Source organism: Temnothorax americanus, unplaced genomic scaffold (genome assembly GCF_048541705.1).
Source record: "Temnothorax americanus isolate GAGA-0224 unplaced genomic scaffold, ASM4854170v1 Scaffold31, whole genome shotgun sequence".
In the NCBI taxonomy this organism is placed as follows: Eukaryota; Metazoa; Arthropoda; class Insecta; order Hymenoptera; family Formicidae; genus Temnothorax; species Temnothorax americanus.
Genome location: NW_027509453.1, coordinates 1668029 through 1684804, shown reverse-complemented (window position 1 = coordinate 1684804; position 16776 = coordinate 1668029). Strand labels below are relative to the sequence as shown.

The 16776-nt window shown below is 45.5% G+C and overlaps 1 protein-coding gene across 12 annotated transcripts in view; it reads right to left on the bottom strand.

The window, feature by feature from the left end:
- The window catches only part of LOC143901023 (transcription factor 12-like), a 117955-nt gene that overhangs the window by 5144 nt on the left and 96035 nt on the right, over positions 1-16776 (bottom strand). For 3 of the 12 annotated variants that reach the window (XM_077412942.1, XM_077412948.1, XM_077412938.1), the window contains 11 exons: positions 12575-12656; positions 9528-9664; positions 6878-7162; positions 6428-6586; positions 5561-5619; positions 4810-4963; positions 4588-4705; positions 3098-3254; positions 2710-2799; positions 313-458; positions 66-220 (listed from right to left, as the gene is read on the bottom strand). In XM_077412942.1, coding sequence (XP_077269068.1) covers positions 66-220; positions 313-458; positions 2710-2799; positions 3098-3254; positions 4588-4705; positions 4810-4963; positions 5561-5619; positions 6428-6586; positions 6878-7162; positions 9528-9664; positions 12575-12656 — 1542 coding nt within the window. Of the gene's footprint in view, positions 1-65; positions 221-312; positions 459-1050; positions 1141-2709; positions 2800-3097; positions 3255-4587; positions 4706-4809; positions 4965-5559; positions 5620-6427; positions 6587-6877; positions 7163-9527; positions 9665-12574; positions 12657-16776 lie in introns of all 12 variants that reach the window. The other 9 variants (XM_077412949.1, XM_077412939.1, XM_077412943.1 and 6 more) reach the window with 8 other exon arrangements.

The window sequence follows — 16776 nt, the reverse complement described above, 5'->3', positions numbered from 1 at the left end:
TACATTTTATTTATACATCCCAAGGTAATCTTGCTCGTGCGAATTTAACTTTGACAGAATCTTACAGGTAATGCGGGGAAGGGCGGTTGGGAGTGCGCGTGTGGATGAGAATGCGGATGTGCTATGTGCGCTGCAAGGTGGCCTGGTAACTTCGGGCCATCTTCGGCTTTTTCTTCTTCTCTTCTTTTTAAACACGCAGCTTTTGGATTAAGGTTCCGTTCTAAACAAAGGAAAGAATAGATTTAAAATACAAATATTTATACAAATTAATACGATGCAACCGATGATCAAGAAGCGTGTCGGTACACGTACCTCTGACTTGTTGTTCAAGTGTCATTATAACTTCAACAGCCATGTTGAGAATACCGAGCTTCGTTTGAGGTTTGTCCGTCTTTAGATGTGTCATACACATTCTACCGAGTTCCTTTAGAGCCTCATTGATATCCCTGATACGTATCCTATGATGAAAAATAAAATAAAGTTTAAGCATGCTAATTATCTTTATTAAAAATAAAAGAATATCTTTTTTTAAGTCTCAATGTCAAAGAACGGAATAACGTTAACTACCTGTAATAATCTTGTGATAACGTTATTTGTAATAAAATATGTCTTTTAATATCTACTTACATACTCATCGCATTAAGCAATATTCTTTTTGTATATGTTTACAGTGAAAGAAATTAATGTAGCAAAGCCAATTACGAGAAATGTAATTCTACCACAATATCATATATATTTTGTGATTCTTAATTAATACAAATACAATTGTGTATACGTATGTGATAGGAGTAAATTTTTCATGCATATATATATACACACACCAGAACATGCCGATTTCGTAAAATAATTTATGTGGGGAAACATGTCATTTATCTTCATCGTCATCGAGAAATATTTTTAATATATTCATGTTACACTGTCATGTGTGTCACATATACATAGAATACGGGCCGCCGTTTACTACTGACCAGAATTTTCATATCACTGTGGATCAAATATAATCTATTTCTTTTTTCTTTTTACGTCCGCTGCGTATATCATTGATCTTACCTTTCCCTAGCGTTATTTGCTTGCCGCCTCTCTTTCTCCCTTTGTGCCTTCATGTCGGGATCATCATCCTCGTCCTCGGCGCTCGAACAACAGTTGCGCAATAACAATACGCGATTAATCACCTGGCTCACGTCACAACTTACTCTAGCCTATATCGCTTAAATTATCTAACGACAATCGAATTACTAACGTGAGAGACACGCGCGCGACACAGTCGCAAATTGCAAGAAAATTGCTTTTGACTTGCTAGAGTCTAATCACCTAATTGTTGTTCGAGCGGATTTCGTACACACATACATACGTTTCTTATTACGATAAACAAGCGATATGATAATGAACACACGCAGGTGGTTTCGTAATTTTGAAATCATGGATAATAAGTAGGTTACGAATTTAAAGGCCCGTATTCTTTGCACAGAACAGTCGACGGCGAATAATCACGTCAAAGGACAGTGATCTTTCGGATCAAAAAATGCAGATCTTCTATTTTGACGCTGCTACCTAGAAAATTAGAGAATGCAGATGATATCTATACAATTGTCAATAAAAATCCTTTTCCAGAACAACACAATTTAGAAGGATTAAAAAAAAATAATCACTAGAATAATAAGAAAGTAAAACAGTACACAAATAATTAAAAATACATAATTAACATCAAAATAGATATCTGATTAGGTGTCCTATTGAAAGATCGATATTGATCGATTTTGATTTTAAGAATGTATGACAATTCCTTAAAAATGTATGTAACACGTGTATTATGCCAACACAGTTTATCAGTTTACAAATAATACGACATGTTCTTTCATTTTTACAAAGGTAGTAAAAGAATGCGCTTGTGGGAGTAAAAAGAGAAAAAGTCTATACAACTGAGCAATTTGATGCAACGTTCAGTGATGCAGAAATAAGTGCGAAATGTTCTAAAAACGAAGTGGCATGCCTAGGGACCGAATCGCAGCTGAATTAAAATGAGACTGATTTGTAGGTACGCAAGAGAGAGCTGTTAAAATTCCATTCTTGTCTCATCTCATTTCTGTCCTTAACCAGAAACATTTTAATTTTCACGCCTGAATACGGGCCTTATACAGTGCAAGGGATGTGAGGAGCATTTCGGATTGCGGGACATTTGTACTCATCTTGTAACGAAGTCGTAAACATGCCGCGCGTTTCCCCCAAATTACGTTTCGTGAATTAATCGTCTCCACGCTTTATTGCTCGTTCACAAATAGCACCTCGTGGTGTTTTTTTTTTCTTTTTTTTTTTTTTTTTTTTTTTTTTTTGCATGCATACGACTAGGTGGCAGGAACTTTCCCCGGGAAAATGTACAGCGGAATTTTTTTTTGTTTTTCGTATGTTACGCTCGGCGACGCGGACGTACATACGCGTATCGTCCGCACCGTAAAGCAGGGAGCACACACTTCTGCATAGCGCATAATGCGTAAGCATAAGAAAATTGATTGGTCCATACACATGTGCATAAGAAAATATAGACCAATCAATTTTCTTATGCTTACGCATTATGCGTTATGCAGAAGTGTGTGCTCCCCGCTTAAGCGCGTACATGTATGTACATCATCGGGATTGTGGGAGCGAGAACGGGACAGGAGGAACTGTTTGTATCAAGATGCAACGAAGTGCGTACTGCGTGTGTTCACTAACCTTTCACGCACGTTGTTGGCCTGGCGACGTTCTTTCTCGCGCACCGCTTTGGTGCCAGGATCGTCGCAGTCTTCGTCGGCGCTCGAACAACAGTTGTTCAAAGACACAGCAAGTTAGTTCGGGAATAAATTTTCGAAGGTCGGAAATTAAATTCTAATTCGCTCGATTTTCATGGGGATTCTCAAGTTAATGCAGCGATATGATTTATCTTTATTTTTTTCAACGTCCATGAGACTCGGGGCGAAACGAAACAGACGTTGGACACGCGGCGTGTCGACTGCAGCTTCTCTTTATTTTTATCATCGTTTTTATCACTCGACACGTCTAATCTATCAAGGAATTTATTTAGGCGAATTTGTCTCTTGAAAATTCTGTTTCAGATACTTACTATCTGCGCGATCGCTTCGTTCCCTTTCCTTGCGACGTCGAGTTGACTGTAGCAGCCCCGATTACCCCGGCCACCGCGAGCTCGCTGCTCGATGGCTTCGTCTCGCCCCCGCTGCTGTCGGGTGGATCTTTCCTCTTTTCTAATGCAGGGATGTATTCTGTTCATTATTAATACTGCCGCGTAAAATGTTCACGAAAATCGCATTGTTACATATAATTCGCAAGGCAGAAGAAACCAGGTGAAATTCATGTCAATTCGAAGCGTGTGATTTTCATTTCTTCGTAATTCCGAAGGCGAAACGTATTTCAAGAGGGTTTAAAAAAAACACAGACCATGACAGTAGCCTAGTCGAGCATTGTCGACAGATTATCTAATGCAACCGCGAAAAAATGTCACGGGCTTATCCGGAAACGGAGAAAGAACAAACGCGACCGACCTTCGCCGAAGACGGCGATCACGATCTTCGATTATCCCGGAGCTTTAGGCAAGGAGGCTTAGTCACGAAACCGTGAAAAGCGTCCAATTAGGAGCAGCTGGAAACGCGCTTTACTGGATTTTGCTCAACCCCGATTCAACCGATCGCCTTAAACTTTTTCTCTCTCTCTTTCGCCTGACGATTCGCAAGAGTATTAGGCTCACGTATGCCGCGAATGTGTCTGTTTGAAAATAAACTCGTGAAACAATCGCGGCGGATAAATCAGATGCACGATTATGTGCGCGAAAGTGCGATCCTGGACTGCGAACGAAACGTTCACGGTGGAAATATTTGCGTAATCAAACGTATTTCCTTAAAGGATTCGGGCTATTTAGTTCTCAATATACGCTGCTTTTCACGGAAGTTACCCCAGACGAGATTTCACGAATTTCCATTCATTCCTATGCGCGTAAACAGTTTCCAAACCCGCAAGAATGTTCTGCATTCCTTCGACCAGCTAACGTAGGATCTCCTAATCCGTAGTAAAAGGATACCATCAAATGTTCTCCGTCGGCATAATGACTCCAAGAGCGCGAGAGGCCGAAAGGGACGGACGCAACGAGACGGAAAGAGAAACGAAGAGCGAGAGATAACCAAACGTACTCGCGGGAATAATGCAGGCACGACCGCCGGACAGCAAAGACTTCGCGTGATTTATCTAATATTTCCTTATTCGGCCGCGAGTCCGTTGTGTGGAACACCTGGGAGCTCCTTCCCTTTTCCCTCTCCTTCGCGGGAATTCATGGGAAAAGTGACTGCTCGATGATGCGACGATGCGAGAATAGATCGTGATCGAAAGGACGCGCCGTAATCATGATTCTTATCGCGGGATTCTTCTGATTAAAAAAATCATTGGACATTTTTAACGCGAAAATAGTTATAGGCCGAGGAAAGACCAACATCAAGCCATCAAAAGCTTGTTGTGGGAATCGCCGCTGTAATCGCGAGCTGGTTTCTCCTACGTTGCAAATTATTATATCGCGATTCATCATACGCCACTTCGGGGTCAACTTACTGGCATTCGTCACAGGTAACCTTTCGATCTTGATGGAACCGTCCGTGTCGGGCGTAGGCGTAAGACCGGGGTAGGAACCTTGAGGTTGCGTCACCGTTACCGCAGAATGTGGACTCGTCTGGAAGAGATAGTATTATAGCGTATCGTGGGATAAAAGGGATTCCTCGTGATTGTAATTGCCCTGGTATTTCTTATTCGTCGCTGATTGGCGAGGCTTCTTACCAAATGATCCAGCTGCGGTGGTGAGGTGTGCGAGTATATCCCGCCGTGTGGACCGACCGGGCCAAGATGAAGGGCCACTTGACTTTCGGCGTGATTCCTCAGTACGTTTATGGCATCGTCTAACCGCTCCTCCATCCGTGTCCCCTGTACCAACAGAATACCGAAAATGCGACTCGATTACGCACCGATAGTTCAAGATTGTCCTGCTGCCTTATTACATATTATTCGAGGGATACTATAAGGGGAGACGTATCATTGACGTTTTTATTTTTTCTTAGATTTTTACGATTTATTCCAGAAAAGTTTCACATGGAAAATATAATATTCAAAGTCAATATTGAATTCTCTTATTGCGCTTCTCTAAGTGCTCCATGGAAAGATAGTTCTGTTGACCGAAGAAGTAGATCTCGGAAGAAAGATAGTATTACAAGAATATTATATAAAAGAAGGATTCGACCGATTATTTAATTAAAGGGTTTAATACGGTTTAATGCCGAATGATTTATCGAAACGCGTTTTTGTTAATAGAAAAATACAAGCTACGATTATACATTGTGCACAATATAAAGACCTCATCACAATATATAATCATAATTAATCGAAAGCGTAATAATCAGCAAAAAGTGCAATGAACAGGTTGTGACATTTGTCTCGTGGCGTAAACATGCGTAAAAGAAACGTGGAAAAGAAGGGAGCGAATGAGAAGAGGGGAGAGGGCTAAAAAAAAAACTGAAATTCGGCGGTCCTCACCTCGGCGTGGTCGCGAAGGAAGCCGATGGCATCGTCTAGCCTCTGCTGTTCAGGCGCCGGCTTCACACACAACACCAACGCAACAACAAAACCAAAAAAAAAAGAGAGAAACAACCAAGTCAACACAACGTTCACAACAAACAGGGCGGAATGAATAAAAGTGTGTGTGTCAAATGAACGGGAGAGAACGATAAACTTAATAATCTTTTACGCAAATGGGGGGCGGGGCGGGGGAAGATATAAATAAGTAGCCGCTCGTAACGTAAGGGAAGCACACAAACGGTGATTTCTCGGTGCAAACGCGATCATGCACTTTGTGCAATTTCAGTGCTGCGTGATTATATGTGCGAATAGCGACCGTAATATCTCGTAATAAAAAATTAATCTTTGACACACAAAAAAATAAGTCTTTGACAGTGCGAACGACGACCTTCCTTTACTTCCGCTTGTATACCATTCCTCCATTGCTCGTAACAATCCTCCCCCTTCCCCCGCAAAAAAGATAAGAACTGCGCGCGTGATAATTGATAATGCTGTTGACGTGTCGCATCAGCGTACGTGTGGCGAAATAACGGCGGAATAACGGTGACCAACGCTTATAAAAGTGAAAAATTGTCCCGTGCGTGTTTTACTGAAGCGGCCAAAATTATACGCGCGTCCAAGAAATTTTTCAACGATGTTCGATCGATCATACCTCGATAGACTTCCATATATTGCAAGGATTGAGAATCAGCAAAATAACTGTACCGGTAAATTGGTAAAATAATTTGAGAATGGACAACGTTGAAAAGATTCCGTGGCTTGTGCGGTGGCCGTGAGATGGTCGTAATTAGTAATGGTAACAAATACAAGATACCTCGATACATACCATGTGAATACCACGATTGGGGTCCGCCGTAAAATGCGGAGATACTGGCGCGGCTCCAGGTGCCCAACCTGGTGCCGAGCCGGTTAAAGGTGGTGGCGAACTGACGGGCGTAGATGGATTACTGCTATAACTGGATACTGATTGGTCCGTGGGATAAATCTGTGAAAAACATCGCGATAACGTCACGTCGTGACATAACATTACGAAGTACGATCGTCCGAATCATCCGCGAAGAAACGTCATAAAATAAAATGTATCTGACCATCGCTATAAATATTACTTAGATTTCGAAAATGTCTCTAAGTGTTACATAAATTATTCAGATCATCCAAGTATTCTCGTTTCATCTAACGAATAATATCAATTATTTTACAACGTTTTGTCTCTGTTAAATATTTTTTTACTCTGTAAGCGTAAAAAAATTTGATGACTTGACGACCGAGAACATACTCGGGTGCTCACGACGGATGCGAGGGTCTTGCCGAGGGTGTCCTCCGTGGTGGATTGCTGGTTCGTCGTGGGCGCAGCGTTGGGCGCGGAAGGCGCGGTCGTCGGTGCACCAGGACTATGGCTATATTGCAACGATGCCGGCGACGGCGCCCCTGTGCCGCTGTTCGCCGCGACCGCGGCACTACCCCGGAATGTCGACATTGGCGGCAGGGAAGCCGCACTGGTCACCGCCGAGCCCAGGATCGGCGCTGCAGATTCACCGTTCGGCGACATCGCCGAGTATGCCTGAAACCGCCAAGCGCAAATGGTTCGACGCTCGGTTCTTGTGGTAACCCCGTCTCGGGGCGAAGTCGTGGGAATACGCGATCGCGTCTTCAACGTTAATTATCGAACTTGCGTCAGTATGTTGGAATCTCTAGGTTCTCTGTCGTAGGAGGAATTCTAGGATTTGCAGGAGCGTCGTTCGATATACGAAACAGGAAGATAACGACATCAACGTGTCATCGTGGTTTATTCGATGCAACAGTCTACGCATCTCAAGCTTAATCTTCGTAGATTTTCTTTATCTTCGTCGCAGAAGGGACTTCAGGAGAGAGACTTCGGGATGTTCGGGGATTCCGCAGGATTTCAGAAGGGATGTCTTCTTTGAATGCATGTCTTCGTGCATGCGTGCGCGAAAGTCCCCGTTACAAGAATCCCGAGTAATTTCCAGGAGCCGCTCGGCGATCTGTACGATCGCCTCAAGCGCATCTTTCTGGTCATAATGGATCGCCTCGACCAGCTTTGATATCGGATACGCCGAGCGTGGGATAGCGCTCTCGCACCTACTGAAACCGCTCGTAAAAGTCTAATTTTAAGCCAGTGCCGTCGCTCTATGGAACGTAGTGTATTTATCAACAAATTAGAGTAGCCGGGGACGCCTACGGAAGACGTACACGCCGCGCGTAAAACAGTCGTCTAATCGACGCGCCGCTTTTACGAAGAAGCGTAGCGACGAATATCGACGGCGAGACCGCGTCGGATCTCGACGGATAGATAAGAAAAACTTAGAGACAGCGTCTTTTCTTCGATGAACGCGCGTTCTCGGAAGATGGGTCATTTAAACTGGAAGATCGTAAATGTTTAAATCTTTGGTTACCGAAAGAAATCTTACCTCGCTGACGCTTGACTCCATCCTTCTTGGGCGCGTTCGCCCTAAATCGTACAACATCTTTACGACGTTTCTTGTCATATCACGTAGGCCAATAGGCCTCGCTGTAGCTACGCAAACGACAATAAAATGGTTTGTCTTACAGTCATTAAAAGTCGGGCTTTATGATCCGAGAGCGCCGGAAGTTTACGGCGCTTTATTGTACATATAATATATATAAAAGAATGACGTTTTAATGAAAATAAAAATAACGTCGGCGATTTCGCCATTTATCGGCGATTCCCGAAGGCATCGCGACGTCATACGCCGGTAGCAGAAGCCTCCTCTCGTTGTCTCAAACCGGGTACGAGGTGCCACGAAGAGGAGGATTTCGTGGTAACCATGAACGGCGTAAATCAAACGAAGGCTGCACTTGACTAGAAACACAGAGTAGCGGGAGGGTCGGGGCTATATATAGACGCCAGTGAGTCATTTGACGTTACTCCGGGTACGTGGAGCACTGTCAACAGTGTCTCTCAACCATGGCGAGGCGATGAAGAGAGGAACGCCCCTCTCCTCGCGCGCACGCGACAATCAACCGGGTGGTCCGAAATAAGACAGTCGGAAGAGACCACCAGCTGGCCCGTCGGATCACGGTCGACGATGAGGATTAGAGCCGACGCCGGTTGGCCGGAGAGTAATGGCCGACCGAGGAGCGACGCGCGGCTCGTCCTCGAGACGACCTGGCACTTCGCGCGAATTCGCGAATCGCCGAGACCGTCCGCCGGTGAGATTTAGCGACGGCATTATATAGCGCGATCAGAATTTATCACGTTCCGCGGAAAGCCATCAAAATGATACGATAAATCTCCGAAAAGTTCGCGTATTTGTGCATGTTCTCGATCGAGAACGTCGAGAATCTCGCATCTCTCCCGGAATCTCGTCCGAGAAGAGTGCATTTCAAACAGCCGTCCGTCCGTCCGCTTCGACGTACAGCGACGTCGGCTAAAACGGGATAAAAGTTCGCGAATAAGCGGAATTCCCGGCCGAGCTAAATTCAGCGATCGCGACTTATCGCGATGAAATTACCGCGCGCCAGTTCTCCGGTTCGGAAACTCGATCTTTCGTCGTCGAATTCAATTTTTATACGTCGATTACGCACTCGAGGTTTCGTTGAACCTCGTGACTTTCGGGGCAGAGAGGAAGAGAGGCCCCAACGCCACTCGGGAGGCACGTCGATCTTCCGTAGCACAGAGATTAGGTCGCTCGCCCTTAGGTTTTAATCTGTCGACTTCCTCGTCGAACTCACGTGTTCTACGACAGAGAATACGGGAGAAGGAATATCGTCGTGTCTATTATCAAGTTCCAGAGACGTCGTTTTCGCGACGGCGACGGCACCGTAGGAACCAGCAGCCGAGTCACGCGTGATTGATCGTTTCTTCGGGTTCGGCCGCGGCATGGGGATAGTCGGGATAGAAACGAGAGAAAGAAAGAGAGTGAGGTATAGGAGAAATCACTTACCATGGGGTCGTGGGGTAGGTGCATGGGATAGGCTGGCTGCGCCAGGTGAGAGGCTGCGTATCCACTGTATGGGGGTTGGACACCGCCGCCGCTACCCGTCCATGGGTCACCGGGACCGGTTCCTGTAGTATTACCATCTGCAACAAGAGAGAGGCGCGGTTTCGATCAATCGTGTGTCATCCCATCGTTATTCGAATATCCGAGATCTAAATAATCGATTCAGAGCATCCACATTCAAAAAAGGGAGATTTAAGAGAGAGAGAACGTCTCAATAATAGAGGTGCAATGATGGGGACTTTTGCGATGTTATGAAGACGTTCCGAACGTTTCTGCCTTTTGATACAGCATCGCTCGTCATATTCGTAAAAATTTAAGTATATATCATTGACGTGTAAAATACCGATGGAACCCTCGTACACGTATCCGGGCACTTTCTACCTCATTGGAGCGGGAAATAATAAATAATAGAGCACGTGGCGTTCAGCGAGCGGAGAATGTCACGCACGTGCCCGGATAATGAGCGTCCAAATCGAGTTAAAATGCATCCTCGTGGCGTTTAATCGAATTTCCCCACTCGTCAGAGGCGCCTTTTGCACTCCGCTTCATAGTGTTTGTACAATTTCGGTCGATTAACGCGGCGTTCCGCTTCGGACACGCGCCGCGCCAAACTTCCTAATCAAGCGGCGATGTCATTCCTTCCGCAGTAATTATTTCGAGAAACGAGTATCCGCGAGTATATGATACAACTTCCCTGGACTTTCGCCAAGTCGAAATTTCGCGCTTTCTAACGTCTCACTCGGTCCCGGGCGTCGTTTGCGGTGAAGTCGCGCGCGCGCGCACATTACACACACCCCCGGTATAAGGGCCAATAGACGCGGCACCCAGAGCGCGGACCATTATTTCAGTTGAAAACAACAGCAATAAGCTTCGGGAACGTATTTCTTGATACTTTTACTTGATATAATTCCCGTACCGGGCGCTCCTCGACGAGAAAACGGAAACTAAGCCAAACTACTCGGGCGTTCCTACCAACTACCGGTGTTCGATGTCTGATAAAACTTTTTCGCCCCCTCGTCGTTGGGAGGCCCCCCCCCTCTCCCATTTATAAGCCATTCCGGTCAGCTACCGGGTGCCACGAGCGCCGACACGTATTTCAAAAGCGTACTTAAAACTGCTACTTTTCTCATCTGATCCATAATAACGAGACCTGCGGTGAAAACTTCGCCGTTTTCGTAGATCTATCATTGTGCAGATCGTCTAAAATATTTGCATATTTAAGCACGCGGAATTCTACGGATCATATGTTTCGCCAATATAGCCTTTTTACAACACGCTCAAAATCCTTTTACACACACAGAGAGAATTTTCTTTTAAAATTTACCCTGAAATCATGGTAGTTGTGGAACAACATGTACCAAGAATTTTATGCGAGCTATTCTGATTAATATCCACAATAATAAAAAATATTAGTATCTATTACATTAAAATATAAAATATGTTTGATTAATTTTACTAAAATATATCTAAAAAATTTCAAAAATGTTTCAAAATTTATCAATCTGCATGGTAGTTTTTATCACGTTGTTTGTAAAATGTCTTGTATATTTTAAAAATTCCTTGGTTGCCAAGTTGTCCCAAGTTTGTAGTGAATTTAAGGGTAAAACATAACAAAAAATTCTCTCCGTGTATAATTCATGATTTAATTTAAAAAATGCTGTGTTATTTGTACTTGAGATGTTAAGTTTGGTATAAAGTTTCCTACGATTTTCTGAATAAGTCTGAGGAGCTGCGACGAATATCCGTGGACTGCCGTGGAGTTTAGAGCGTGACGGTGTACATGTACACCTGTCTTGCAAGATAACGATAATTTTTCAAAGATCCGTTATAATCTACGAAATAAACCGTAAACCGCAATTATAGCTCTATAAAAATAAGTTACAGCTCCGACTAATAGAGCAATTTGCGCGACACAGTAATTATTATTAGACAAAGCGAATATTCTGCGCGTTATTCAATTTTAGCGCAACGAATCGATATTACAGGTAGTATCGCGTAAGGGAATGTGAGTCACATCAAAGCGACTTTCCGCGAGCGGCGAAAAATTATTAAAATAGCGAGACTAAAGCCCGTATCAGACTATCGACTGCGAAGACCGACCCGACTGCCGATCGCGACTGCCGACTCACATTTAGCCAATAGATCATGGTCTATTGGCTAGATGTGAGTCGGCAGTCGCGATCGGCAGTCGGGTCGGCCTTCGCAGTCGGTAGTCTGATACGGGCTTAAGACGCGCCGTGGCGCTTCGATAAACGTTCGTTACGACAGCAAAGTAGTATAAGCGCGATTGGCAGTGGCCGGTGCCGAAGCAGGCGGCGGAGAATTGCTTTTATTGGCAATATCTCGTCGACGAAGTTTCCCCGTGGATTTTTTTTTTTTTTCGACGGCGCGCCGGATATATCCGCGAAATCCAGCGACGAACTTCGACGCCCCCGCCGCGCCGCTTGAACAAATAACGAGATTGTTATTGTTTTTACGCGCGACAGACAGAGCGGCAAATTTTACGAGCGAACGTTAAACAGTTGAATATTAGTGCGCTCGTAAAATCCCTTTTATCGTCCATTCGGATCGTTATGCGATTTCTAAATGATATATACGTACGTATACGTACGCGCGCGCCTCCATGCCGATGGCTTATGCTGATTTGCAGATAACGATCGATCTATCGAACCTCCTCCCCCCCCCCGAGATTCGCACTATCTCGTTTAATTACATTCACATCCGCTGATATCGATTATTAACAGATATAAGTCAATAATCTATTTCATAACTACTTTCATAAAATTAGTAATCTATAACGAGTCTGTTACTATGTGCTCTATTTTCGTTCTTTATCTATCGTGATGTCTGCTTGCCCCAGAGATCTCAAGGATGCAATGATTCACTTGACAAAAATCCGTTTTTTTTTCTTATCGAAGCTATACTAAAACTGAAGTATAGTATCTTCATCTTTCTTATTTTTTATTAATGTATCTCTTGTTTTCACTTACCGATGTAATAGGAGTCCGCGTAAAGGGCATTCTTCGGCGACGTGTATCTCGGCGAGTCCTGCCCGAATTCATCCGAGCCATACTGCAACAGAAAAAGCAAATATTCATTATCAAGAATTCGTTTATCAAGCCACGTATATGTAAGCTTAGAAAACGGAAGAAATCCTAACGCGATTCGTTCGAGCGAGCGATTCGCGGAGTCGACGCGCTGCAACAAAACGGAAACGCCGCCGCGTATACTTATAATTTTCTCGTCGCGCTGTTCTGCGAGCCGCGAAACTTTTCGTCGACTTCAGCATCGACGTTTCAGCATTTCTGGCGTAATGAGAAAAATTGCGCTGTAATTGAGACGACACGCGGACTTCACCGTCGACTATTGGGCAGACACCAGCGGCGGTGTTGCATCTTCGTTTCTTGCGACACCTTTGTGCATTGTATTATAGCGCGTCTCTCCATCGATCTTACGATAGACCCGGTCGACTATTACGACACCGACCGACGTCGTGGCTCGTAGCGAGAACGGTCATTAATTCAGCGACATAGACGCGCGAGAGGAACGTGTGCGCGCGCGCGCGCGCGCGCACGCTTCTAGAGAAAATCGCTATGATGGAGTCATTAAACGGCTACACGCATACACATGCGCACGGTTATCCTTGCGCAACGCGTACATCAATAAAAATCTAAGATTAGGTCGCTCTTTTCGATCCAATTAACGCTGTCAATCTTCATAGGGACGAGCAGGAGGTTTGATTTAACGATGTTCGTCGTGCCCTGGCAACGCGCGATATTCTTCGCGAGAAAGAGCGTCGAACCTGAAACTTGTCGAAGATGCTATAGTGACGATATAACGCGTCAACTCGTATCAGCGAGATTAAGATTTGCTCGTTAGATATACAGTGCTCCAATTTTTAGAACGCGACGAAGGCCAGGGAGTAAGACGATAAATCAATTATTAGGAGCTTGTTGGGATTGGATGCTCGTTAATATAGAGCTGTACGTCGAACGTGACGTAAGACAGCGATGATAGCGCGGAAGCAGTTTCGTGCGCGATGATTGTCTAATCCCGGTATTGTGCTCCAATCATTTAAATTAAATGAAGGATAAAGCAAACGGCGTTATTCAATACAACTTAATTACTCATCCATTATGGACGTCGGGGACGTCTCTCCAAGTGACCAAATAGATCGGAAAAAGTTTCCTCTGAAAGAAATCGCAGACCGGAGACGGATTATGCGGTCGCGAGTTTACATATACAGAACATTCGTGCTCTCAGCTCCAAGTTATAGATTTATAGGTTGGCGCTTCTCTTTCATTTCCTTCTCCCTTTTCTTAAATCGAGGTAGATACGAAGGCTTCGATGTGGAAAAAAGGCAATGTAGAAAGATGATGCACTGAGGGTGCACGCGACAGAAACGGGATCTATCGATCGTTCCGGTAGGTAAGGATTACGGATAGATACAATCGAGGGACTTCGCGTAGTCCGCATTTTTCGGTAAATTTACCATTTTATAGCTGCCGTAGTCCGTGTGGCAGACAAACATGCTGGCGGCGGGAACGTGTGCGCGCTGATTCGACGATGCACGGACTTCGTCCTCGCGCGCGGGTCACGCCATGCAAGGGCGGCACATCGCACCACCACGAAGGCACGTTGATCCGGTGACGAGCTCCGGAGGAGTTGCCGCGCGAACGAGAGGAAGACGAAGCGGAAGAAGAGTAGCCGGCCAAGTAGAGAGGAACGAGCGAGAGGAAGACAGCTATCGCGCGCGCTGCAACCCCTCGTCCCAATTTCTCTTCTCTTTCTCTATCCTTCCCTCTCGTTTTCTCTTTCTCTCTCTTTCTCTCTCGTCGTGATATATGTTAAAATATTCCACGGCACTTGCTACTTTACTCGCCTACACCGCGCCGAAAACTTTCGCGCACGATGCCGGTCCTCTTCCACCCTCCCGTTCCGCTCTACCCGTCTTTATCTCTTTCTCTCTCGTCGTGCTTTTCCGACACGTCGAAAAGTGCCGCGCGCTCGCTTCGCGCGGAGCGAGGGCGGTGCGGTGGTATAGGAATAAACTTCGGCCGCTAACGCGAGGACTATGGGGCGTCAGGCCGAAATTTAACGCCTTCTCCGGGCCATGAAAGAATCGTACAACTTTGCCGACGTCGGAACTTCGCAACTACGTTTTACGCGCAGATCGCCGTCCGGAGACTCTCACGATAGATCGATAATCGCAATGCGAATCCGGACTGACAAGGGGGAGAGCGAGACTCGAGTTGAGTTGACTTGACTCGACTCGACTCAACGTGAAACAATATACCGAGCAACGCGGACGACTACGCGCGACTGTCGGCCGCGGTATCGCGCGTTCACCAGCGTCGATCGAGAACCGCGCGGTCGAGGTGGGAGCGACGCGCGATCCAATCGTCGTGGCGCTCGTACGGACGCGCGCGGTTACGTGAAAGAAGCGACGCGGAGCTAGGCATCTCCTCCTCGTGATATCTCCGAGCTGTGCTGCCGCATGGCTCGCGCGATAAGCCCGTCTGTCGCGGGCGACTCGTAAACGCGCGTAAGCGCGTTCTACGAAGAGAAAAGCGCGCGTTTCCGTTCTTTGTAGCGCATTCAACCGGGAGAGTCTGCTGATCGACTCCGAGGAGCCCGAGGATAAAAATGCGTTGCGGCCGTAATATTAAAATGGACACATCTCGATCGCGAACGGAAAACAGTCGTATACGCTCCGTCTCTCCCTTCTCCTTTGCATTAATATGGTACAAAATGGAACAGAGATAGAGAAAGAGGAACGAACGCGCTATCGCTGACATACGCATGGCAAATGAAATCGTTTTCGAGAGCGTGCAACGCTGGCATCGGAGTATCTGGGAGAGATAGAGGAGTAATCGGGGCCCGATAAAAGTATCGAGCTTTATCAGCGAAACCGGTCGATAACGGCCTTACAAATAAAAACATTTCTTCAACCGGGGAAGAGAGGTCGAAACTGGTATTAATTGGATGATAAACTGCGCTGCACACACAAATTTCCCATTAACTTAAATGAATTGGTTTGACACCCGCGGTCAAATATAAAACTTTAACAGTCCATTTGATACATCATATACCTTTCTCCTCTTTTTTTCGACCTTCGTTTTTTCTCTTATTCTTCATGGTTGTACTTTGTAACAAATAAAATCACAATCAAAAATTAACGAATTTAAATAGCGTTCAAAAATTAATCGATAAACTCTGAACAAAGCGCACGATGGAAATAACACGTACGTCTGTTTAATAAAAAATTTAAATTATTCAATGTATTTTTTAATGAGGAGAGAAAACAGTCTCACTTGTCGTTCCATTTACACAGATTAGCGTTCAATCGCTAAGGATTTACTCGGATTTTCTCGTTAGCCGTGGATCAACGCGAAATTCGGCCGAGCGGGGAAAAATGTTTGCTAAGCGTATCGCGCGCGAGACGTACGATATTCACGAGCCGACATCGCTAAACGGGCCATTAAATTATTCACCGAAAACCGTAACGGCCACTTTAACCCGGGCCCCGTGGAGACCCAGGGCTGGACAACGTGCGCGGACACGACGCGAGAGACACCGCGTGGACAATAATTCACGTTTTATTTCCTCCTCGCGGCAAGAAAGGAAAGGACACGCAATGATAAAAATGTCGCCGTGGTCGCGACGCGGCGGATCAGAAATCTTAATATGTCCCCGGTCGGATGTCCACGGCGGTCGGTCCGTGCTGGAGAGTCAGCGATTTCCAGCCAATATAAATGTCCTACATTGATTTAGTTCTCCCTTCCTACCCTTCTCTCCTCGATGGGTCTTACGATCTATCGGGAGGGTGAGACGGAGAAGACGGCGGTGGCCGGCGACGCGAGAGAGACTCGGACTCTGAACCGACCGAACGAAAATGTCTCTGTCAGGGAAATTAGCCTTCGAGGATCTGAAATAGGACAGAAGGGTGCAGGCACGCGCAACCCTCCTTGCGAGACGAATGTTATGAAACCTTCGGAAAATTGAGCACGTGATGGCCACCTCACGTTCTCGATCAACCGCGTCGTCGTCGTCGTTCATCCCCCACATATACTCCGGAAATTTTACATCCATAGTCGTGATTCACAACTCGCCTCGCTTGATTTAACCCTACACTGTACGAGGCCAATATGTGAACTGACTTAATCAATGTCACTTCGTAACTATGAGAAAA